At 35.7% G+C, this 24689-nt stretch overlaps 1 protein-coding gene across 8 annotated transcripts in view; it reads left to right on the plus strand.

Annotated features, from left to right (window-relative positions):
- The window catches only part of ADK (adenosine kinase), a 519772-nt gene that overhangs the window by 51736 nt on the left and 443347 nt on the right, over positions 1 to 24689 (plus strand). For 6 of the 8 annotated variants that reach the window (XM_049646240.1, XM_049646242.1, XM_049646243.1 and 3 more), the window contains exon 3: positions 15015 to 15068. The exons of 1 other annotated variant lie outside the window; for it this stretch is intronic. In XM_049646240.1, the coding sequence (XP_049502197.1) occupies positions 15015 to 15068 (54 nt within the window). Of the gene's footprint in view, positions 1 to 1575; positions 1655 to 15014; positions 15069 to 24689 lie in introns of those variants that run through there. One more of the 8 variants, XM_049646248.1, reaches the window with a different exon arrangement.

Consider the following 24689-nt stretch of genomic DNA (forward strand, 5'->3'; position numbering starts at 1 on the left):
CTTTCTTTCTTTCTTTCTTTCTTTCTTTCTTTCTTTCTTTCTTTCTTCTTTCTTATTTTATTTTTTTAAGTAATCTCTATAACCAACCTGGGGCTTGAACTCACAGCCCTGAGATCGAGTTACATGCTCTATTTACTGAGCCAGCCAGGTGTCTCTCCCTCTCCTTTAAAAAAAAAAAAATTATCATTTTTTTTTAAGATTTTAATTTTATTTATTTATTTTTAAAGTTTATTTTGAGAGAAAAAGAGAGTACTTGTGCACAAATGGGAAAGGGGCAGAAAGAGAGGTAGAGAGGGAATCCCAAGCAGGCTCTGTGCTGTCAGTGCAGAGCTCCAACTCAGCGCTCAGACTCACGACCTGTCAGATCATGACCTGAGCCCAAATCAAGATTTGGATGCTTAACCAGTTGAGCCACCCAGCAATTGGTGGGTAAATAAATGATTATCTTACTTTTTTCTAGGTTCAAATCTTTTGTTGATTCCTGGCTTTATTTTTTAAGTATTTAATAATTTATATAATTTATGTGATGATCTTATAATTTCTCAAACAAGCAGTGTTTAGAATAAAAGAGAGGGTTTTTTTTCTTTAATTTATAATTTCCTTTGATTTTCTTGGCTCTCATTTATTTATTCTCTTCCGCTTTTTAATCTCTTACTTGAAAGGATGCTAAATTTTTTTTTTTTTGTACTAGGTTTATAATTAAATATACATAGTATAAACCTTGCATGCAGGGTTTATAAACATTGATGGAGAGAGACAATTCGGAAAAGTATCTTTGTAAATCTGTTATATATACAGTAAACTCTTTGTATAAAGGAACTACATTATGTTTTTGCTATATGATAGTATAGCGATGGATACATGTTAGGTACTTGGGAGATAGCATCTGACTGAAAAATTTTTTTTTATGGAAAGTCCTTTTTAAAGTGGGATTTTAGGGGCCCCTGGATAGCTCAGTTGGTTGAGCATCTGCCTCTTGATTTCGGCTCATGTTATGATCCCAGGGTCATAGGATTGTGCTCTGAGTTGGGCTCCACAGCTGAGCATGGAGCCTGCTTAAGATTCTCTCTCTATATATAAAATAAAAAAATTGAAATAAATTAAAAAATAAAGTGAGATTTTAAGTGTTCAGTGTTTAAAATGTGAGAATTGATACTTTCCTTTTTTGTCTTTAGATACATATTTTTTCTTTTTTTTTTAAGTTTATTTATTTATTTTGGGGGGGGGTTAGGGGCAGAGAGAGAGAGAGAGAGAGAGAGGGAGAGAGAGAGAATCCCAAGCAGGCTCCTTGCTGTCAGCACAGAGCCCAATGTGGGGATTGATCTCACGAATTGTGAGATCATGACCTAAGTCAAAATCAAGTCTTTTGCTCAAACAACTGAGTCGCCACTGAGACGACTGGGTGCCACTCAGAACAGGTTTTTAAAGAATCAGAGCCATCATATGCTAATAGTCTTGACACACTGGACTGATGCACCACAAAGAGTGGAATGTAAAGAAGGGCCATGGAAGATCCATCTGAAAAACATTCAAGAATATATGAGAAAAAAGAATATAATAAATTTTAAGAATTGTTATCTGATAAAGATAACATTTATTCAGCATGTATTAGATGTATACGGTATCAGTTTAGTCCTCTTGGCAACTTTATGAGGTAGGTATCTCATAAAGAATAAGTTAGATCTTAAGAAATTTGTTGATGTCCAAAAAGCATCAATCATTGAGCAGAGATTTGAAATATAGATTTGTTTTAATTGTAACATTTGTATTATTTATTTTCTGCAAACTTACTATGGAAGTATTAATTTGAAATTAATTATATGTCCAGACTTTGGCGTAAATTATGGTAGATATGTAAAGGTTTATAAACTTAGTGAAATTGTGTTTTCCTTCAATTATAGGTATAGTGTAGGTGAGAAAAAAATGTGTGTAATTTGCTCTAAAAATTGTTAATATTTAGTTTTAATTGGTACATTAGTAGATGAATAAATCCTGTATGAGAGATTGAAACACTCAACAGTTCTTCTTGACTAAGTTTTCAAAACAATACACTTCTTGTATTGACAGTTTCCAGGATAGAACAAGCATTGCCACTATTCAGAAGTGTCAATTAGATAATTATTTGATATTTAAAAATTAAACTTCTTCTAGAATATACTAGTTTGTTTAAAGATTGTGAAAGCCAGGGGCGCCTGGGTGGCTCAGTTGGTTAAACGGCCGACTTCGGCTCAGGTCATGATCTCACGGTCCGCGAGTTCGAGCCCTGCGTCGGGCTCTGTGCTGACAGCTCAGAGCCTGGAGCCCGTTTCAGATTCTGTGTCTCCCTCTCTCTCTGCCCCTCCCCTGTTCATGCTCTCTCTATGTCTCAAAAATAAATAAACATTAAAAAAAAAAAAAAGATTGTGAAAGCCAGTTTTTTCCTGGAGTAAGAAAAATGTAGGATCTTTATCTAATTGAAAGAATTAAGTTAGTCAATTTTGATGTGTCCAATTTGTCAAAATGTAGTAACTGAAAATACGTAGGAAAACTTGAAACAAAGTAGGCTGTTGAAAATAATCTTTTCTAGCATATTGAAGAGTTACAGTGGGTATGAGGAGAGATAAAATGTGGAATGTATAATAACTGCCACATGAGTGTTGATCTAATTATGGAGAGTAAAGGAAGAGGTTTATACAAAACAAAGTGGAGGAATATATGACAGGTTTGTTTTGATTTTTCCTGACACTAGGTAAATACTATAGAAGTAAAGGTATGAAGAGAATTAACGTCATGGTAATCGGGAAGTAAAAATCCTCATTAGAAATGAAAATAGTTTTAAGAAAGGAAGCTAGAGTAGTTGAGGAAATATATTTTTCTTATGAATCCAAATCTATAATAATGTAATCATACAAACCTTAGGTAAGTCTTGATTAACGTAAGCATGCATGAAAGACATTACTTAATGTTTATTCCAAAAATACTCAAAGTAATAATGGTTGGTTGTAAATTTCAGTGCTGATTATTCAATACCAAAAATTTACAGCTGGATTATTTGTATAAATCAAGATGAATTATTTCTGTAAATAAATATATATTAGTTTGAAGTAAAACAATATTTGGAGTATCAAGTGATACTCCATATATAAGGTTAAAAGGCTATAATTGTTTTGTTTCATTATTAATTTTTAAAAAAAATTTTAAAAATGTTTATTTTTGAGAGAGAGAGAGAGGGAAACACAGAATCTGAAACAGGCTCCAGCTGAAATTGCACACTTAACTGACTGAACCACCCAGGTGCCCCTATAGTTAATTCTTTATAAAGCTATTTTTCAATATTTTCTTCTCCATGTTTTAACATTATGGTTTGTATATTTAGGTCTTCAATTGACTTGAATAGATTTCTGTATATGATGTGAAGTGGGGATCCAGTTAAATTTTTTTTTCCTCAAGTGAAATCAAGTATTCTATCACTGTATTGTGATAGTCCCAATCTTTACCCATTGATCTGCAATGCCAATTTTTATTTGTCTATAGCTTGGTTTGTAGGTTTTCCATCCTTTTCCGCTTGTCTGTTTGTCCTTGAACTAATGCAGCTTTATTTTTATTTTGTTACAAAACTTTATAATAAATCTTGATGTTTGATAGGACAAGTCCCTACACTTTGTTCTTATTCAAGAATTTTCTTAATTATTCTTGGCTCTTTCCTTTTGTGCATAAATTTTAGAATGAGTTTGTCAAGTACTTAGAAAATTCTTCTTGGGGTTTTTGTTTAGGATTGCATTGCATTTTTAAATTAATTTGGAAAAATGAGATCTTTACCATATAAGTTTTTCTATTTATGCATATATATTTCTATTTTTTCTTCTAGCTATTTTGTATATTTTAGTAACATGTAGTCTCTAAGTACATTAAATACAGGATTACAAAATGGTTAGGTTTTTTTTTTGTTTTGTTTTGTTTAAAATTTTTTTTTTTAATTTTTTAAATGTTTTTATTTGTTTTTGAGACAGAGACAGGACACAGAACATGAGCAGGAGAGAGAGGGAGACACAGAATCCGAAGCAGGCTCCAGGCTCTGAGCTGTCAGCACAGAGCCTGACGCGGGGCTTGAACTCACAGACTGTGAGATCATGACCTGAATTGAAGTCGGTTGCTTAACCAACTGAGCTACCCAGGTGCCCCTGTTTTGTTTTAGACTTCCACATCTTATGGTAGTGATCACTGCTAAGTTTGTTAGGTTCAAAAATTATAAAAATAATTGTGTTTGGGGAAAAATGCAAACCATGCAGAAGTGATTAAAAGAAAAATCTGGGGCAAATTATTATCTCTAGAGCAATACTGTCCATTAGAATTTTCTGTGATGGTGGAAATGTTGTATGTCTGTACTGTTCAATATGGTAACCATTAGTCACATTTAGTTTTGAACATTTGAAGTGTGGTTAGTGCAACTGATGAATTGAATTTTAAAATTTTATTTGATTTTAACTAAGTTTTTAAAAATTTATTTGTTGTTTTTAGTAATCTGTACACCCAACGTGGGAGTCAATCCCACGATCCCGAGATCAAGAGTCATACTCTCTTCTGATATAGTCAGCCAGGCACCTCTAATTAATTAAATTCAAATAGTGATATGTGGTTAGTTGTTACAATATTAGTGCAGCTTAGGTCTTACTGCAGTATTGTACGGTTTTCTTCTAGGTGTACATTTTTGGTGAGGTTTATCCTGGGTATCTTATTTTATTTTATTTTTATTAAAAAAATTTTTTTTTAACATTTATTTATTTTTGAGAGGGTGGGAGACACAATCCGAAGCAGGCTCCAGGCTCTGAGCTGTCAGCACAGAGCCTGACTCAGGGCTTGAACTCACGGACTGTGAGATCATGACCTGAGCCGAAGTCAGACTCTTAACTGACTGAGCCACCCGGGTGACTCCCTAGGTATTTTAAAAGTAAAGTTATTGCTATTGTGAGTAGAATATTTTTGCAGTAACATTTTTTCAATTATTGCTGGTATTTGGAAATGCTCCTGAATTTTGTGTATTTTCTTTAACTTGGTTACCTTGTTACCTGCATTAAAAGAAAGATGGTCCTTGGCTCTTCTGATTCTCTCTTTCAGAATTCCAGATTCTTAGATTTTGGGATAAAGCAGCATTAGGGATGTTGTTGAGGGATGGTGGTGTTGAGGGATGGTGACTTGATTATGCAGTTTGGAGAAAGTTCAATAATATTTTACTGTTATAAAGGTAAGTTTAATGATTGATTAATGAAGGGGGCAAAGGAGTCAGGGATGACATTCCAACTTTTGGTTTTGGTGGTATTTACGATTGAGTTAGGGAGTATGAGGGAATGACATGTTAGAGGGAGTGGATAGATTGAGTTCAGTTTTGTTCATGCATGAGATGCATATGTGATATTCAGGTGGATTCGATTTATGTTTCTGGTGGGTAGAGGATTCATGGCTGGAGGGAAGTATAATAAATAAGCATTATACTTAATTTTACCTTGATATAATGCCATTCAATGAAGGTTAGCTGTTATTATACTATTATCAACATCATCATCATCATCATCATCACCACCAAAATTATTAAATAGGTGGTATTTAAAGCAACCAATGGGGCACCTGGCTGGCTCAGTCAAAAGAGTGTATGACTCTTGATTTGGGGGTCATGAGTTTGAGTCCCACATTGGGCATAGAGATTATATATGTATGTAGGTACATACATATGTATAAATAAAAAATAAAAGCAACCAATAGATAAGCCTTTCAGAGAAAGGGTAAAAGTGAAGGCAGCGGGTTGGAAGATAGAACACTGAATAAATGGATAATGAAGAAGAATTGATTATGGAAGGGGCTGAAGAAGAAATAGTGAGTTTTTAGCAGAACTAAAACAGGGTCTCATGAAGTACAGTGAGTTTGTATGACAGAGTGGTTAATAGTATCACACGTAAGAGAGATGCCTAGTAACATAAAACCTACAAGAATTTAGTGGATTTGATAATAGGATGTCAGCAGTGACCTCAGGTAGGTAAATCACGGTGGAATGATAAGGGCCAGAAGTCAAATCGAAGAGTGTAAGAAATAAATGACAGGTGTGATGTAAAGTGGCCCAATTTTGTTGATATGGCCCAGTGGCCAAGCAGTAACATCTTCCAAGTCAAATTTTAAATTTCCTTTAATGAAAATACGTGGCTAGTCATTTTGAATAATTATCAGTGATTTTTAAAAATAAAAACATAAGTGGGGTGCCTAGGTGGCTCAGTCAGTTAAGTGTCTGACTTTGGCTCAGGTCGTGATCTCATGGCTGGTGAGTGCGAGTCCCGTGTTAGGCTCTGTGCTGGCAGCTGCTTTAGATTCTGTCTCCCTCTCTCTCTGCCCCTTGCTGCTGTACTCACTCTCTCTCTCTTTCTCTCTTTCAAAAATAAACAAACATTAAACAAAATTAAAAATAAATAAAAATAAAAACTTAAGCAAAGAAAATTTAATAATATAAAGAGTGTAGTTCTATTTAAGTGTAAATCTAGTTTCTTTTTCTTCAGCCTTCTGTAATTGAGTTTTAATCCTCATTTAGTTTACTAGTGAGAATTTAAAATGTTATTTTCATAAATCTTGTAACTTTTTGCTATTATTTTCATTCTAATCCAGTCGTTTACTTTTTAATCTGTTTCTTGGTAAGCCTCTTAAAACATTGCTGTGGTGATTAACACTTTTGGCCTCTCTTTTTCCTTTCCAACATGTTTTGATATGTTTATTTTTTAATTGCTAGGGGTAATTAAACATGTTTAAAATCTTACCATACCCATACTATCTGATTGATTCTACCAATTCTATAAAATTTTGCATACTACTATTAGGATTCTTTGGACCATGTGGTAGTATTTATAGATTTCTTCAAATTTTACTTAATTCTTAGAAGGCAATCTTAGTTGCAGGCATTTATGGAATATTTTATTGTTATACTGCTGTGTAAGCAAGTCTTAGTTTGGTGTTACCTATTTGTGTGATATTGAGTTGGCCATTTCATTTATGACTGGGCTGTCTCTGGACTTGACAGTGTTTTTAAGGACCTTTGTAGGTCTGAAATTTTATGTTATGCTTATCTTCAGGGAAAGCACATTTGAATAAACAATGTTTGTTTCAATCTTAAGGCCCTACCTGTGTTTCATTACTGTTAGTTGCACACTGCTGCTGATCTAGCATATCTTAATAGTTATCTATCATGTATTAATACATTTTATTTATGTGTTCTGATATTTAATTATAAACCTAAATAACAGTGCCATTTTCCCATTGCCCATGATGGGAATGCCATGATGGGATTTTATTCTTTTGTGCTTCCTTTAATAGCTCGGATAGGGTTGAAGGAAAGTACTCCCCCTTGTCCTCTCCTACTTCTTGCCCTCCTCCCTTCTTTCTCTCTTTTCCCTCTTCCTCCTTTCCTTCCTTCTCTCTTTTTTCCTATCCACTTGTCACCTGTTGCTGTCAATATTTATACAATACAAATATTTAAAACAATTTATTTTAAAAATTTTACACAAGAAAAGTTTGAACTAATCTTCGGAGGCTTAAATGTTCATTGGTTGAAAAATTTAAGTGAAAACTACATCCAGAAGAATATTATGACCCCATTCTAAAGTATTATATCTATTTGTTTTTAATGTGATTTTTCTAGTTTCAAAAGTAAAACATGCTAATTATTTACATTTCGAAAAAGCACAAAGAAGAGAATAAAAATAATCTGTAATGCTATATAACATTTTGGTGTTATGTTTCCAATTCTTTTTGGGAGTATATTGCCATTTTTCCTTTTTTTTCAACTTAATGCTGACCTGCTCCCAGTGGTGTTATAACTTACTCATTATAAATCTACTACTTTCTGGATAATATTTGCTTACACTTTTCCTTAAATAATGCTCGCATTGACATCCTTGTACCCAACTGTCTGATGTCTTAATGGAAATTTGTAGTTATGCAGTTGTTTCAAAATGTGAACAGTTTCAACTGCTTTCCTTCTCTATTTAAGCTAGATGAATTAGTCATTTTATTGAGGTGCAAGCATTACAGGAAAGGGAAGAGAGGTGAGTATTGCATGTAAATGTGTCGGCACCTCTCATGTATTATCTTATTTGATCCACATAGCAACATGAGATAGGTAGTTTTATCCTTCTTAGAGAAATTAAATGGCTTGTGTACTTCCAAAAGCTAATTAATGGCTGAATCAGGACAGTAACACAGGTCTTAGACTTGCAATCTAATGTTCTTTCACTTAGAGGTTCTCTGCAGAGGCTAGAGGCAGGATAAAGTCTGTGCTTTCGTGTATTGTCTCCACCTTCCTTATCTTCTGATAGGAGTAGGCACTTGTCTTTATCCTCTGGCAAATTCAGACAGAAAAAAGGTTGAGAACTACCAGTATACCATTTTGCTGTCTCTGACTTTCTAGGGACCATGTTTATGTTTGAATTTAAGAAATGAATATAAAAACAGAACATCTATCTAATCATGTCTTTTGGAAACAAAATCCAACTAAAAAATAGGCTGTACTTAGTATCATTTTAGGAAAGATATGGTAGAAAGTAGAGGTATGTACATTTTAGTGAGAACTAGCTCTATTTCATTAGTAGGGGTTATGGTCCTGATGGTATATTTACCTTTATATTTATAATTTATACTTTGCCTACTTTCAAAATGAATGTGAGGCATTTGTTAGTTAACACATAATTTTTACAATTATAGGTTTGTACTATTTTTTTGTGTACATTTTAAAGGTGTTTTGGAAAGTTTTTGTTTCCTTAAAAATAACCATCTATATAGAGTTTGGTTGTAGTTTATGAGCTTTGGAAATATATTTAAATTGCGTGGAGGAACAAATAATCTTTATTAGTGCCTTTTTTCTAATTTGCAAATTAAATCAGTGTTCCATTTTAAAAATTAGAATAATTTTCAACATAATTATATATGTGTGTATATATATATATATATATATATATATATATATATATTTAATGTTTATTTTTGAGAGAGAGGGAGAGAGACAGACAGAGTGCAAGTGATGGAGGAGCAGAGAGAAAGAGAGACACAGAATCCGAAGCAGGCTCCAGGCTCTGAGCTGTCAGCACAGAGCCCGATGTGGGGCTCGAACTTAGGAACCATGAGATCATGACCTGAGTCGAAGTTGGTTGCTTAACCAACTAAGCCACCCAGGCGCCACATAAAATTAGAATAATTTTCTTTTGGGCGGGTAGATAATTAATAACAATAGGTTATTCTGGTGACTTTTCATATAGTTTATTAACCTAACTAAAATTAGGTAAAGTGAGTATAAGGGAGAGTTCTATGAAAAATGCAGATCTAGATGGAAGTTTATGAATATACACATCAGTATATTTATGGACATATGTAAATAAATAAACACATACATAGGCATATGCGTAGTAAAGAATTTGGCCTTGTCCAAAGAGATGTCTGACCTTTGGCCCCAGCTTCTGAGAGGTAATCTACATCATACCTGATAGAAGTGTCATTTTGTTTAGGACAGGGCTGGCCACACCCTACAGAGTGACCAGTTACGTGATTTAGGGTTAAACTTTGGGTCATATGATATCAGTTGACCTGAAGACTGAGTTAACCATTGAGGCAGTCAGCTGATCAATCATGCCTATGTAGTGAAGCCCCAATAAAAAATATGGATATTGAAGCTTGGGTGAGCTTCCCTTGTTGGCAGTACTGCATACCTTATAGTCACATATCAACAATGGTCTATATGGTCAACATACCGATATCAGGACCGACTTTCCATTTGGAACCCTCCCAGACACTGCTCTATATGTCTTTTCCCTTGGACTTTGACCTGTATCCTTTTCTTATAATCCATAACTGTGAGTGTAATAGTTTTCAGGGTGTTCTGTGAATCCTTCTAGTGAATTATTGAGCCAGAGGGTGGTTTTGGGAACTTCTAGAACTTGCAGTTGGTGTCAGAAGTGATGATAGCCTTTTTTTTTTTTTTTTTAATATTATTTTGAGAGAGTGAAAGCAGGGGAGGGACAGAGAAGATCCCATGCAGGCTCCATGCTCAGTGTGGAGACCTCCACAGGGCTTGATCTCATGACTATGAGATCATGACCTGAGCCAAAATCAAGAGTTGATTGCTCAACTGACTGAACCACCTGGGAACCCCAGAAGTGAGGATGATCTTGGGTACTATTTCCTCAAACCTTGCATTTTGGCTAACTCTAAAATGCAGTGTGTAAGAGTCAAGGAAGAGATAAGGAAGAGAAAATTGAATTAAAAAAAACCTAGCCTGGGTGGCTCTCTTGTTTAAGCATCTGACTTTTGATTTTGGCTTAGGTCATGATCTCACAGTCATGAGATCGAGCCCCATGCTGGGCTCCATGCTGAAGCTGAAAAATTAAGGCTTTTGAGATATGATAAAAGTTACCTGGTTTGGGGCAGAAGGAAATCAGATGAGAGAAAGAAATGATACGGGAAGAGTAACTACTTTGAAGTTTGTTTGGAATTAGAGAACTCATTTGCTTGGAGAATAGTTCAAAATGAATCTTGTACATTTATTCTTGAGGATCTGGAGATGTACTCAGTCCATTGAGAGAGTAAAATTTTGTTTGCTGATTTAATCAAAATCAGGTCTATCCTTCCTTGCCTGCTTCTTGCCTATTTGGACTCCATTTTTTTTTTTTTTTTTTTTTCTGGCCTCCACCATTTCCTTTAAATTCCTATCCTGAGACTTTAGAAGAGAAGGTTTTGTTGTTTTGTTTTGTTTTTTAATAGGAAAGGAACAGAGAAGAGAGATGAAATGGGGAAGGAAGAGAAAACAGATAAAAGCTCTCCCTTTTTTTTGACTCTCTTAGGAAGGAGACTTTCTACTGTTTTGTTTGAACACTGTACATAGCTTTATCATAACCTTATCACACCACATTTATTTTTATTCTTACTCATTTACTGCATTGTGAGGTCCTTAAGTGCAAAAAATATTTGTTACTCTCTATCACTAGCCAGCTGGAGAAGGAAAATAACATTAATTGATTTGCTATTATCTATGTACAAAACACTTTGTTGAGACATAGATATCATCAAATCCACTAGTTTCAAACTTTTTAACTTTCATAAAAATGTTTTAATAAACATTAATAAGTTTCCTTACTCATTAAGTTAATATTTATGATTTATAATGCTAAATAAAACTGATAAATCACTCTTAGTGGACTCTAAATACCATACGGCTTTGATACCTACCATAATCCATTTATTTAAAAAAATTTTTTTACCATCATTCATTTATAAAAAGACACAAACAAGCTCTTTTATTTTTTTTTTAAACATTTATTCAGCTTTTGAGAGACAGAAAGAGTCAGAGAGTGAGTGGGAGAGGGGCAGAGGAAGAGGGAGACACAGAATCCAAAGCAGGCTCCTCTGAGCTGTCAGCACAGAGCCTGATGTGGGGCTCAAACTCACAAACTGTGACATCATGACCTGAGGTGAAGTTGGCTGCTTAACGGACTGAGCCACCCAGGTGCTCCCAAACTGTTTTCTTAACATTGAAAAATTTTATATTCCTTTCTCTATTTAAATTTATATTTGTATTATACTTTTTCCTGCCAGATTTTATCCTTATGTAATGTATTTTTGTGCATGAATTATTATTTTTATGTAATATGCATATATTAGGAAGGTAATACATTTTTATACATTAAAGTCTTTTGTGCATATTAATCATCCTATCAGGTCTCTGCCACAAATATATGCCTGTAAATTGAATTTAAAGATATCTCCTAGGGGGCTCCTGAGTGATTGAATTGGTTAAGCGTCCTACTCTTGATTTCTGCTCAGGTTGTGATCTTGCCATTTATGAGATGGAACCCTGTGTTGGTCTCCATACTGACATTGCGGAGCCTGCTTGGGAGTCCCTCTCTCCTTCTCTCTATGCCCCTCTCCTGCTCACGTGCATGTGTACACTCCTTCTCAAAAAATAAATTAAAAAACTTAAAAAAAAATCTATTCATTAAATTGTAATTAACATATAGTTAGTAAAATAACGTAAATGTATTAAAATGTTGAGTAATTATTAAACAAGAAAAAATCTTATTGGAAATGCATCTTTTAATGAGGTGGATGAAGCTAATCTAATTTTTTTCTTTTAGTTCAGCCTTTCTTGGATAAATAATGCTCATTGCTGCAGTTAGACAATGTTCAGCATCAATTTTATTTTCCTTTTTTCTTTTAGAGATGTGAAGAGGTTCAGGATAGGCCCCCCTCAGAATGTGCCACTTTGGCATGTGGATTATTTTGAGCTGAAGACACTTAAAACCCGGTGGGCTCAAGAGGAAGTAGTGTCCTTCCCTAACCACATGGAAGAATCTACACTGAGAGTCTTTCCAAGAATAAGGGTTATTAACAGAGATAAATTTTATCTAAGTGACCCATCTATATGGTAGGGCACACATCTAATTACCAAACATCTCTTATCACCCTTTGAAGTACATTCCTTTCCTTAAAATCCCAGACCCTTACTCCCTCTCCTTAGTTCAGAATGACAGGTATACCTCATTTTGTCTGACCGACTTTGGAATTTCCATGTCTGTGTGGATTCCCCATACATATACCTATTAAAGTTGATATTCTCCTGTTAATCTGTCAATTTGATTCTTAGTCTGGCTAGAAGGACCTTCAAGGGCACACAGGTTCTTGCTCCCTGAGAAGGGAATGAGGAATTTTTGCTTCCTGACAGGTAGAAGTGCTGAGAAATGTGTTCACATAATTAATTGGATGGAAGTAGACAGAGCTTTGTTTCACCAGCATCACTTAATTGTTTGAGCATCTCTGTCATCAAATGGTCTATCATCAAAAATTATTTTTATTTGTCTATCAGCTGATAATTTGATTAGGTCCTTCAGTTTTTTTGAAAGCAAAGAATTAGAAACCACCTGACTTCCAGTTATTAGAGTCACTAGAGACATGCAGTTCTGGGAAATGCACCAAAAAAGACTTTAGTACGTCTTCTTAAATAGCTAGTAATCATATCTATTAGTGTTTTACTTATAGGTGTATGTTTACCTAAACAGTTTAGGACATGCTGGGGAAAGTTAAATATTGTTAATTTCAATATACCTATGTCAAAAGGATTTAAAAATATTTTTTTAATGTTTATTTATTTTTGAAGGAGAGAGAGTGTGAGTGGGGGGGGGGGGGGGGGGGAGAGAGAGAGGGAGACACAGAATCTGAAGCAGGTTCCAGGCTCTGAGCTGTCAGCACAGAGCCTGACGTGGGGCTTGAACCCACAAATCGCAAGGTCATGACCTGAGCCGAAGTCGGATGCTCAACCGACTGAGACACCTAGGTGCCCCAAAAGGATTTTTTTTTTTTAATAGAATGTTTTTATTGAGTGCTTTAAACATGTTTTAGTCAAAATCATTCATTCAGTTGAAGGCCTGTCTGCTGTGGAACGATTGGTAAAACTGTTCTTCATTGTCAAACAAATCAGATTTGCTTTCATGATAGAAAAAGTCTGGCTTCAGTTTTCAGTTCGAATAAATGATTTGATTTTTGTTTCTGTGACAACCATGTTCTGATAGTTAATCCTCAGTAGATAAATGGAAGGCAAGGAACCTTGTTTAAAATTATTGCTTGGAAGAAGTAAGTTGACTCTTGGTTTTTTTTTTTTTTTTAATTTATTTTAATGTTTATTCGTGTGTGTGTGTGTGTGTGCGCGCGCGCGCGCGTGTGTGTGTGTGTGTATGTGTGAGAGAGAGAGAGAGAGAGAGAGAGAGCACGGGGGGTGGGGGGAATGAGTGGGGGAGGGGCAGAGCGAAAGAAAGACACAGAATCCGAAGGAGGCTCCAGGCTCCAAGCTGTCAGCACAGAGCCCAATGCAGGGCTCGAACCTACAAGTCGTGAGATCATGACTTGAGCCTAAGTTGGATGCTTAACTGACTGAGCCACCCAGGCGCCCGAAAAGATAAACTTTTTAAAGAAAACTGTAATCAACTTGTGTCCTATTCTATAATATACCTGAAAATAGAACATCCTACGACAGATAGTTCCCCATTGATAATTTGTGGCTTCATTCTTTACAGAAATAATGTATAAAACAGGAATTCCTGTGGGCACTTTATGGTACTTTACTTACAGAGGCTTTGAAGATAAAAATATTATGAACCATTTCTTGTTTAGCACTTCAGAGGTTTTTATACCCCAGCCAATGTAGTACAGTTCTATTTAGGATGTGTGAGAGGTTTGCCATTCTTTTCATAAAGTGGGTAAAGGGACTTGTGAAAGGGGAGGCAAGAAAGGAGACTCTACATGCATGACCTTTCCACTTAAACCCCTGACCCATTGTCAGGCAGCTTAGTTTTAGGAAAGAATTGAACGCAAGTGGGAATTGAAGACCTGGGAATTGCCATCCAATGTTTATTTTTTTCTGTATACTCCTCAGAAACAGTTACCTTTAGCAGTACAAATTATATGGTAATTTGAAAGATAAATGTTCTAATATTTATCGCAACTTCTGTTTTATAGACAGGGAAAGTGAGACTTAAATAAATGAAATGATTGCCTATGGTCATTAAGCTAATAAATAACAATTTATTTTTCCTCCTGTGTCATGCCACCTAGGACATAGTCTGGTGCATAGATGTTTACTGTATATTTAATGAATGAATAACTGCTTATTGTTTTGTGAACTTCTAAATACTTATTGTAGTAATTTCTTGAATTTTGAACTACTAGAGGCATGTAACATTGCAGATTATTCACTACAGAAGAATATTGAAGATACCTTGTGTTGTCAAAGGTCAGGTTGATCCTACTTCAGTTCTTTGGATGGTGTCTGTGGCAGTGACTAATAGAACAACAAAGAACTTAGGTATTTTTCAATGTTTTATCAATGAAGACAGAGGACTGTAACAGTGTAGTAGTGCTTATTTGATAGGAGTTAACTCATTGTATGTTGATACCACAGTCAGATGTCCATGAGGCAAAGGTACTTATATGTTTATATGGTGTATTTTTTTGTTTCTGTGTTACAGGTATTCTCTTAAACCAAATGACCAAATCTTGGCTGAAGACAAACACAAGGAATTGTAAGTACATTAAACCCTAGGTGGTACATAGTTTATTCCTCTATGGAGGTGTATGTAAACAATCTGAGTTTTCAAATGATATAAAATATAAAGATGTAATTAACACTATTACCTTAATACTAGTAAGATTAGGATAATTTACATTACATAAGATTAACATAGGAAATAATTGTTTCTGCATGCGTGTTAAAACATGTAGTATTGCATCATCTAGACTACGGGCATATTGGGAAATATATAATTTCATTTTCTTTCCTCAGATAAAATATTAAAGTGTTGTTAATTTTACTCAATTGACTTCCCCAACCTCATTATTAAGATGACAAAATGTAATTTTGTTTCTTTTGTTTCTTTATGAAAAGGTAAGTGGCTAGTATTGATTGGCATAAGGAAAAACACTTTAAAGTTTGGTATATGAACAAAATTTTGTTCCTTTTTAAAATTTTAATGTTCTTAGGGTTCTTTCAGGTAAAAATAACTTGAACATATGATTCTGGGATATCTCCATTGCTATTTTTCTGCTCTGTTATAGTATAGTATAGTATAGTATAATATAGAATAGTATAGTATAGTATAGTTCCTCACAGGAACTTTGAGGTTTTTAGTTAAAAATGATAGGTTTGGGAATTTTAAAATTTCATCTTAATCTTTTTAGTGTCATTGTCCAAAGGAGACAGCTATAAAATAATTTATATGCTTCTATTTTCTACTTAGTCTACTTTATTTTTCCCATTGTACCATAAGAAAGTTCTGATAGCCTTAATTATTATGCAAACACTTAATGTCAAATAATACTGTGGAATTAAAAATTCGAGGAATCTGTGGCTGGCTATACACCTTCAGGTCGGACTACACTTATTCTAGATATCCTTATTAAGGTTCTATCCTTTAATAAATATACTCATGAATTTTACAAACTTCCATCAGGATTTTCCTGATGTTTGACACTCCCTAATGTTAAAGATATTTTAACTTCTAACTCAGGTCCCTTATGGTTTAATTTAATGCAATCTTCAATTTGTATATATCTGTATGAAGAATAATTTTTTGTAGATAGAGTCCTTCAAGACTATTATTTTTAGACTCAGCATCAGGAATATAGTCATTGATACTGTAATAGCCTCATGTGGTGACAGATGGTAGTTACACTTGTGAGCATAGCATAGCATGTAGAGATACCATAGCTATACTATGTCGTATAGCTGAAACTAATGTGAAGCTTTGTGTCACCTATATGCAGATAAAAAGTACACACACAAAATATTTTTTTCTCAAGGTTATATAGTGATTTTTCAAAACAATTTTATTGTATTTTTTAATGTTTGTTTTTGAGAGACAGAGACACAGAGTATGAGTGGAGAAGGGGCAGAGAGAGAGAGAGGGAGACACAGAATCCAAAGCAGTCTCCAGGCTCTGAGCTGTCAGCACAGAGGCTGATTCAGGCCTGACTCACCAACTGACTGAGCCCCCCAACCACCCCAAGGTATAGCATTTTAAATATCATGGGTATTTTTTTTTTTTTTCAACGTTTTTTATTTTTTATTTTTGGGACAGAGAGAGACAGAGCATGAACGGGGGAGGGGCAGAGAGAGAGGGAGACACAGAATCGGAAACAGGCTCCAGGCTCCGAGCCATCAGCCCAGAGCCTGACGCGGGGCTCGAACTCACGGACCGCGAGATCGTGACCTGGCTGAAGTCGGACGCTTAACCGACTGCGCCACCCAGGCGCCCCAAATATCATGGGTATTTTTATGGCCCCTTAATCAGGGGCCATTTTCTTTCATGTCTTTGAAATTACAGAACTTTGATTCTAGAAATGAGCCCTAGAACTAATATCCATTTTTTTTTTTTATAATGAATTAGGAGGGATTTATATGATAAATGACTTGCTGATAAATGACTTATACTGCTACTTACTGACAATACTGGACCAGAATCTGTTTCCTGATTCCCATTTAGGTGCTTTTTCTGTGCACCAAGCCATTCCCTAAGTATATAGTGATTTTTTTAAAACAGTGATTTTTTTTTTTTTAAATTAAAAGGGTCAATATCCATTGCAGTACTCAATAACTGTTTATAATGACTGTTTAATTTTATAGTATTATATTATGGTTTTAGAAACCAGCTCAGACCAATAGCCACTTATTGAGTGTGTTAAAGAAAACTTAGTCAAATATTATGTATGCCTGATTCAAAATGCAAAGCTCTTCTCATTCTTCCAAGGAAAGGGTGTAATACAAAGCTTTTGATCAACTTGGTCCTAAAAGTTTTGAGAGATGTTTATGAAATAAGTCAATTTTATAGTTATATATAATTTAGTTTATTTACACCATACATTTACAACCATATACTATGTGAAGTAATTAAATTAATTTTTTTTCTTTTTTACTTCTCAGTTCTTTGAACATTCACAATCTAACTACATTTTATGTGAAATAATTTTAAAGTACTTTTTTCTTTTTTTACTCTTTCTTTGAACATTCAGCATCTTTGTCATCGACATCTTTGTCACCACTAGAACCTTTTTCTCTAGAACACATTAGTCTTCTTTGACCTAAATTGTTTGATTCCATGTATGATACTTTCATTGGGCATTTCATCCTAAGGTATAAATGCCTCTTACATGAGAAAAGTATTTTTTTTTTAATTGATTTTGATATGTGGTCATTATCTTTATAAGCTGTTTACTATATTGATTTTTAATTAATTAATTTTTAAAATTTAAATCCAAGTTAGTTACATATACTGTAATAATGATTTCAGTAATAGAATTTTGTGATTCATCACTTACATATAACACTCAGTGTTCCTCCCAACAAGTGCCCTCCTTAATGTCCATCGCCCCTTTAGTTCATCCCTCCACCTGACACCCTGTCAGTAACCCCCAGTTTGTTCTCTGTATTTAAGAGTCTCATGGTTTGTCACCCTCCCTGTTTTTATATTATTTTTGTTTCCCTTCCCCTGTTCATCTGTTTTGTTTCTTAAATTCCACATATGAGTAAATCTTACGATATTTGTCTTTCTCTGACTGACTTATTTAGTATAATACACTTCAGTTCCATCCATATTGTAAATGGCAAGATTTCATTCTTTTTGATTGCCGAGTATTATTCCATCATATGTATGTGTGTGTGTGTATATATATATATATATATATATATTCCATCACATATATATATACACACATACACACACACACACACACACACACACACACATACACATACATATACAGACACACACCACATCTTCTTTATCCATTCATCAGTCGATGGACGTTTGGGCTCTTTCCATACTTTGGCTATTGTTGATAGTATTGCTATAAACATGGGGTTCATGTGCCACTTAGAATTAGCATTTTTGTATTCTTTGGATAAATACCTAGTAGCACAACTGCTGGGTCATAGGATAGTTCTATTTTTAATTTTTTGAGGAACCTCCATACTGTTTTCCAGAGGGGCTACACCAGTTTGCATTCCCAGCAACAGTGCAAAAGGGTTCCCCTTTGTCTGCATCCTTGCTAACATCTGTTGTCTGGGTTGTTAATTTTAGCCATTCATCATGATGGGTGTGAGTTGGTATCTCCTTGTGGTTTTGATTTGTATTTCCCAGATGATGAGTGATGTTGAGCATCTTTCTGTGTGTCTTTTAGCTATCTGGATGTCTTCTTTGGAAAAATGTCTATTCATGTCTTCTGCCCATTTCTTCACTAGATTATTTGTTTTTTGGCTGTTGAGTTTGATAAGTTCTTTATAGATTTTTGATACTAAGTTTTTATCTGATATATCATTTGCGAACATCTCCCATTCCATTGGTTGCCTTTTAGTTTTGCTGATTATTTCCTTTGCTGTGCAGTAGTTTTTTATCTTGATGAGGTTCCAATAGTTCATTTTTGCTTTTGTTTCCCTTGGTTCTGGAGATACGTCAAATAAGAAGTTGCTGCAGCTGAGGTCAGAGAGATTGTGGCCTGTTTTCTTCTCCAGAATTTTGATGGCTTTCTGTCTTATATTTAGGTCTTTGGTCCATTTTGAGTTTATTTTTTATGTATGGTGTAAGAAAGTGATCCAGGTTCGTTCTTCTGCATGTTGCTGTCCAGTTTTCCCAGCACCACTTGCTGAAGAGACTGTCTTTATTCCATTGGATATTCTTTCCTGCTTTGTCAAAGATTAGTTGGCCATATGTTTGTGGGTCCATTTCTGGGTTCTCTATTCTGTTCCATTTTTCTGTGTACTTGCTTTTTTTTTTTTTTTTTTGCCAGTACCATATTGTCTTGATGATTACAGCTTTGTAATACATCTTGAAGGCCAGAAATGTGATGCCTCCAGCTTTGGATTTTCTTTCAACATTACTTTGACTATTCGGGGCCTTTTCTGGTTCCATACAAATTTTGGAATTGTTTGTTATTTTGTTAGGATTGCACTGGATATGTAGATTTTTTTGGGTAGTATCGACATTTTAACAATATTTGTTTTTCCAACCCAAGAGCATGGAACGTTTTTCCATTTTTTTGTGTCATCTTCAAAAAGCTTTTTTTTTTCATAAGCCTTCTATAGTTTTCAGTGTATAGATTTTTCACTACTTTGGTTAGGTTTATTATTAGGTATTTTATGGTTTGGTGCAATTGTAAATGAGATCAATTCCTTGATTTCTCTTTCTGCTGCTTCATTATTGGTGTATAGAAATGCGACCAATTTCTGTACATTGATTTTATATCCTGCGACTTTGCTGAATTCATGTATCAGTTCTAGCAGTTTTTTGGTAGAGTCTTTTGGGTTTTCCACACAGGAGTATCATGTCGTCTACAAAGAGTGAAGGTTTGACTTCCTTCTTGCTGATTTGGATGCCTTTTATTTCTTTCTGTTGTCTGATTGCTGAGGCTAGGACTTTAAATCCTATGTTGAATAACAGTGGAGAGAGTGGACATCCCTGTCATGTTCCTGACCTTAGGGAGAAAGTTCTCAGTTTTTCCCCATTGAGGAGGATATTAGCTGTGGGTCTTTTGTATATGGCCTTTATATGAGGTCTAAAATGAGTCTCTTGTAAGCAGCATGTAGATGGGTCTTATTTTCTTATCCATGCTGATACACCCTGTGTCTTTTGATTGGAGCGTTTAGTCCATTGACATTTAGAGTGAGTACTGAAGGATATGAATTTAACACCATGTTGCCTGTTGAATTGGTGTTTCTGGTGATGTTCTCTGGTCCTTTCTATTCTTTGTTGTTTTTGGTCTTTTTATTTTTGTTTTGTCTTTTCTCTGCTCAAAGAATTTAAGAATTTAAGTATCCTCCTTAAAATTTCTTGCAGAGCTGGTTTAGTTTTTGTTTGGGAAACTGTCTTTCCCTTCTATTTTGAATGACAGCCTTGTTGGATAAAGAATTCTTGGCTATGTATTTTTCTGATTCAGCACATTGAATATATCCTGCCACTCCTTTCTGGCCTGCCAAGTTCTGTGGATAGGTCTACTGTGAACCTGATCTGTCTTCCATTATAGGTTAAGGACTTTTTTCCTTTGCTGCTTTCCTAATTTTTTCCTTTTCTGTGTATTTTGTGAATTTTACTATGGTATGCCTTGGTGATGGTCAGTTTTTGTTGAATCTAATGGGGTTCTCTGTAATTCTTGGATTTTGATATCTGTGCCATTCCCCAGATTAGTAAAGTTTTCCACTAAAATTTGCTCACATAAACCTTCTGCGCCTTTTTATTTCTCTTCATATTCTGGGGCTTCTATGATTCAGATGTTATTCCTTTTTAATAAGTCTCTGAGTTCTCTAAGTCTTGTATCATGATCTTTTGCCTTTATTTCCCTCTTTTTTTCTGCTTTGTTATTCTCCATAATTTTATCTTCTGTATTGCTGACTCGCTGGTCTGCTTTGTCCATCCTTGCTGTCATGGCATGTGTTTGAGATTGCATCTTGGTTATAGCATTTTTAATTTCAGCCTAAATTTTATTTCTTTTATCTCTGCAAAAAGGGGTTCTCTGGTTTCTTCTATGCCTTTTTCAAGTCCACCTGGTATTCTTATTATCGTGTTTCTAAATTCTGGTTCAGACATCTTACTTATATCTGTGTTAAGTCCCTGGCTTTCATTTTTTCCTATTCTTCTTTTGGGGTGAATTCCTTTGTTTGTCATTTTGGAGGAAGAAAAAAATTAATAACATTAAAAATAAAAATTAAAAACAAAACAAAAAATCAAATAAAGGAAGCTAGATTCTAGGTATGTTTTGGTCTGCTTGTTGAAAGAAGCTTGATAGAGAAATAAGGGAAAGGTAGGAAAAAATTTAAAACTTAAAAAAATTATATAATAAAATAGAAAAATTAAATAAACAAAATAAAATAGAATAAAGAAGTAAAGAAATAAAAAATAAAGTAAAAAATAAATTTTTCCTATTCTGTATCCAAGAAAGGAAAAAAAAGAAAGATAAAAGAAAACAATTTAAGCAAAAACAGAAGCAAAGAAAATGAACAAATAAATGAACCAGAAAACAGAATGAAACAGAAGTTACCTCCAGTTTCCCCTAGAACTCAAGCTATGAAGCACTCTATAGTTTGAACACTAAGCAGATGGAGTGACTTGTGCTGGTATTCCTGTGGGATGTGCTTGGAGGGTGGAGTTGGGCAGGGCTTGGTGTAATGGCTCTGTTCTCCATTAGGTGGCGCTGTTTAGCTTACTGGGGTGGATCAGTGTGCATGCATGCATTCATGGGAGATGTGGAAATGAATGGCTTCACCCAGCTCTGTAGTCTGGCGCAGAAACTTCATACTCTCACCGACCTACGATCAAGCTCCTTTGTCTGAGCCCTCCATCCACTCCCTGCCTGTATCCTGCCTGTGTCCAAGCTGTCTGTCTGCCAGGCAGCACTTCCTTCCAGAATTTTATCTCAGATGGTGTTGTTTGAAAACCCCACACTTCAGGGGCGCCTAGGTGACTCAGTCGGTTAAGCGTCTGACTTCAGCTCAGGTCATGATCTCCCGGTTCATGAGTTTGAGCCCTGCATTGGGCTCTGTGCTGACAGCTCAGAGCCTGGAGCCTGCTTCAGATTCTGTGTCTCCCTCTCTCTCTGCCCCTCCCCTGCTCACACTCTGTCTCTCTCTCTCAAAAATGAATAAACTTGGGGCGCCTGGGTGGCTCAGTCAGCTCAGGCTCAGGTCATGATCTCACAGTCTGTGGGTTCGAGCCCTGCGTCAGGCCCTGTGCTGACAGCTCAGATCCTGGAGCCTGTTTCCAATCCTGTGTCTCCCTCTCTCTCTGCCCCTCCCCCAGTCTCACTTTGTCTCACTGTGTCTCTCAAAAATAAATAAATATTAAAAAAAAAAAAATGAATAAACTTAAAAAAAAAAAAAAAAGCAAACCCCACACTTCAGAGACCCATGCCAGCTCTCTTGGGGAGGGTCTTGCTGAGCAATGGCTGGGTGCTAGTTTGCCCCAGAAAACGTTTGTGTGATTGCGCAGTGGCAGAGGTTCAGAGATTACGGCAAATCACAACACACATCTGGCACCAGGTTTTGCTGAACTGTGGTGTCTTTGTTCCCGAACCAGTAAATGTGGCTGCTTTCTGGGGTCTGCTGGGACCTTTGCCTGTGGGGAGGCCATATGGTCTCTACCAAATGCATTCCAAGCAGGGAAACCACTTCTCCCAATGTAGCACACAGACCCCTCATACCGTGCTGCCTGCTCCTGGGGATTTGACCTACTTCCTCACCAGAACACTATCGGGCACTAAGCTCTGAAACTTCGGACTCTGTGCTCCACTGTTTATAGAATCCTGGTGGTACTGAAACCCTCTCCTTTCTCGCTGTCAATGGTTTTGGGGAACAGATTTCTTGTTCAGTTCCGTGCAACTGTTTTCATTTTCTCTTTCTCCAGTTGCTTTGAGGGGGAGTGCTTTTCTTGCACGATCCGGATGTGCAGTTCTCTTCCCCTTCCTTTTTCTCTCTGTCCTCCCTCTATGAAAATGGCTTCCTACCCTCCACGGCTTTTCTCTCCCCTGTTCACCTCTCCACACCACGTACCTGCTGAGTTCTCTGGCTCAAGTTAATGCAGATCATTGTGTTGTTCCTCAGATCAATTTCTTTATGTGTTCAAAATGGTTTTGTGCAGATCTAGCTGCGTTTCAGGGATGAGACAAGCTCAGGACTCCATGTTGCTCTGCCATCTTAACTCTTCCCCCTACACTATTGCTTTTTAAAATTGATCTTTAAAAAAGCTGTAACATATATCATTTGTGCTTGCAAAGCTGTGCCTCCAGGAGTACCTTGTAAATGTATGTTAGATTTATTTTGCTCATTTTTTAAACCAATACCATCAGGTGACTTCTGTGAGAATCTCAAATGAACATTGATCGAATTTATTTCAGGCAACCACAAATGGTTCTCACCTTCTCTGTGACCAGAGTTTATCCTGTTTGGTGAACTTTTGACTGTGCTCTCACTTTAAAATTCTAGGATTTCATAGTTTCTTCACATCTGTTGTTATACCTGGATCATGAAACTTCTGGAATATTTGCTTAAATATTTTACTATTTCAAAGAAAATTATTAACCCTGACATAAAGAAGAAGAACTCATTATAAGAGATAATTTTGGGTTTAAACTTGGATTTATATTCATGTATGTATGATGGATGAATGAAAAATATATGTCATTATTGGTAAAATCTTAAAACCCTTAAAGGATTAATCCTGGGCTCCTGGGTGGCTCAGTCGGTTAAGTGTCTGACTTCAGCTCAGGTCATGATCTCCTGGTCCTCACGGTCCATGGGTTCAAGTCCTGCACCAGGCTTTGTGCTGACAGTTCAGAGCCTGGAGCTGCTTCAGATTCTGTGTTTCCTTCTGTCTCTCTGCCCCTCCCCCTGCTCGTGCTCTCTCCCTCTCTCTCAAAAATAAATAAACATTAAAAAGAAAATTAAACTAACTTGCAATTTTCTGCTTTTGAAGAAATGTGTACTGCCTTGGACTTAGCATTAGAAGAAATTTATGTATGAATTTTGTCATAGATTACAACCTTGGTGTATCAGTTCCACTATGAGTGTTAAGAAATAAAGGAATTTACTGTAGGAATTAAACCTTGTTCAGTTGTGGAAGAAACTAGGGAAGTAAAGGCTCACAAAGAATCAGAGAAAAGTCCAGTCCTGGTTCAGTTTCATGAGTTGAAGCTTTCAAAAATCCACCTGCTGGAGTAAACTGTAAAGGAGGCTGGTAGGTTGTTGGCTCTTTGCAGCTACCACCTCTCAAGTTTCAGTGGAGCATCTGGTGATAGTGCTGGTACTGTTTGGGAGGGTGAGCTGGGGTGGTATGGGGATAAATAAGGGCAAATTGGAATTCTACCCATACTTCTCTGTCTTTCACTACCTGTGACCAATAACTACCTTTGGAATAAAATGGCTGCTGCTTCGCTTGCACCCTCCACATTGTACACAGAATTGTTTTGTGGTTCGTCCTAATCTGAAACCATATAGGAAAGGAAATTCTGGGAAATATAGTTCTAGTTAGCACAAGTATAAAACCTATCACACTTGGATTAATCATTTAATCTTCTGAATTTAATGTCTATTTATAAAATGGTGAAAATTTCATGTTTGAATAAGTTTAAGGATGGTTAAATGAAATTATGTGAAAAAGTTTCGA

This window comes from Panthera uncia, chromosome D2 (genome assembly GCF_023721935.1).
Source record: "Panthera uncia isolate 11264 chromosome D2, Puncia_PCG_1.0, whole genome shotgun sequence".
NCBI lineage: Eukaryota > Metazoa > Chordata > Mammalia > Carnivora > Felidae > Panthera > Panthera uncia.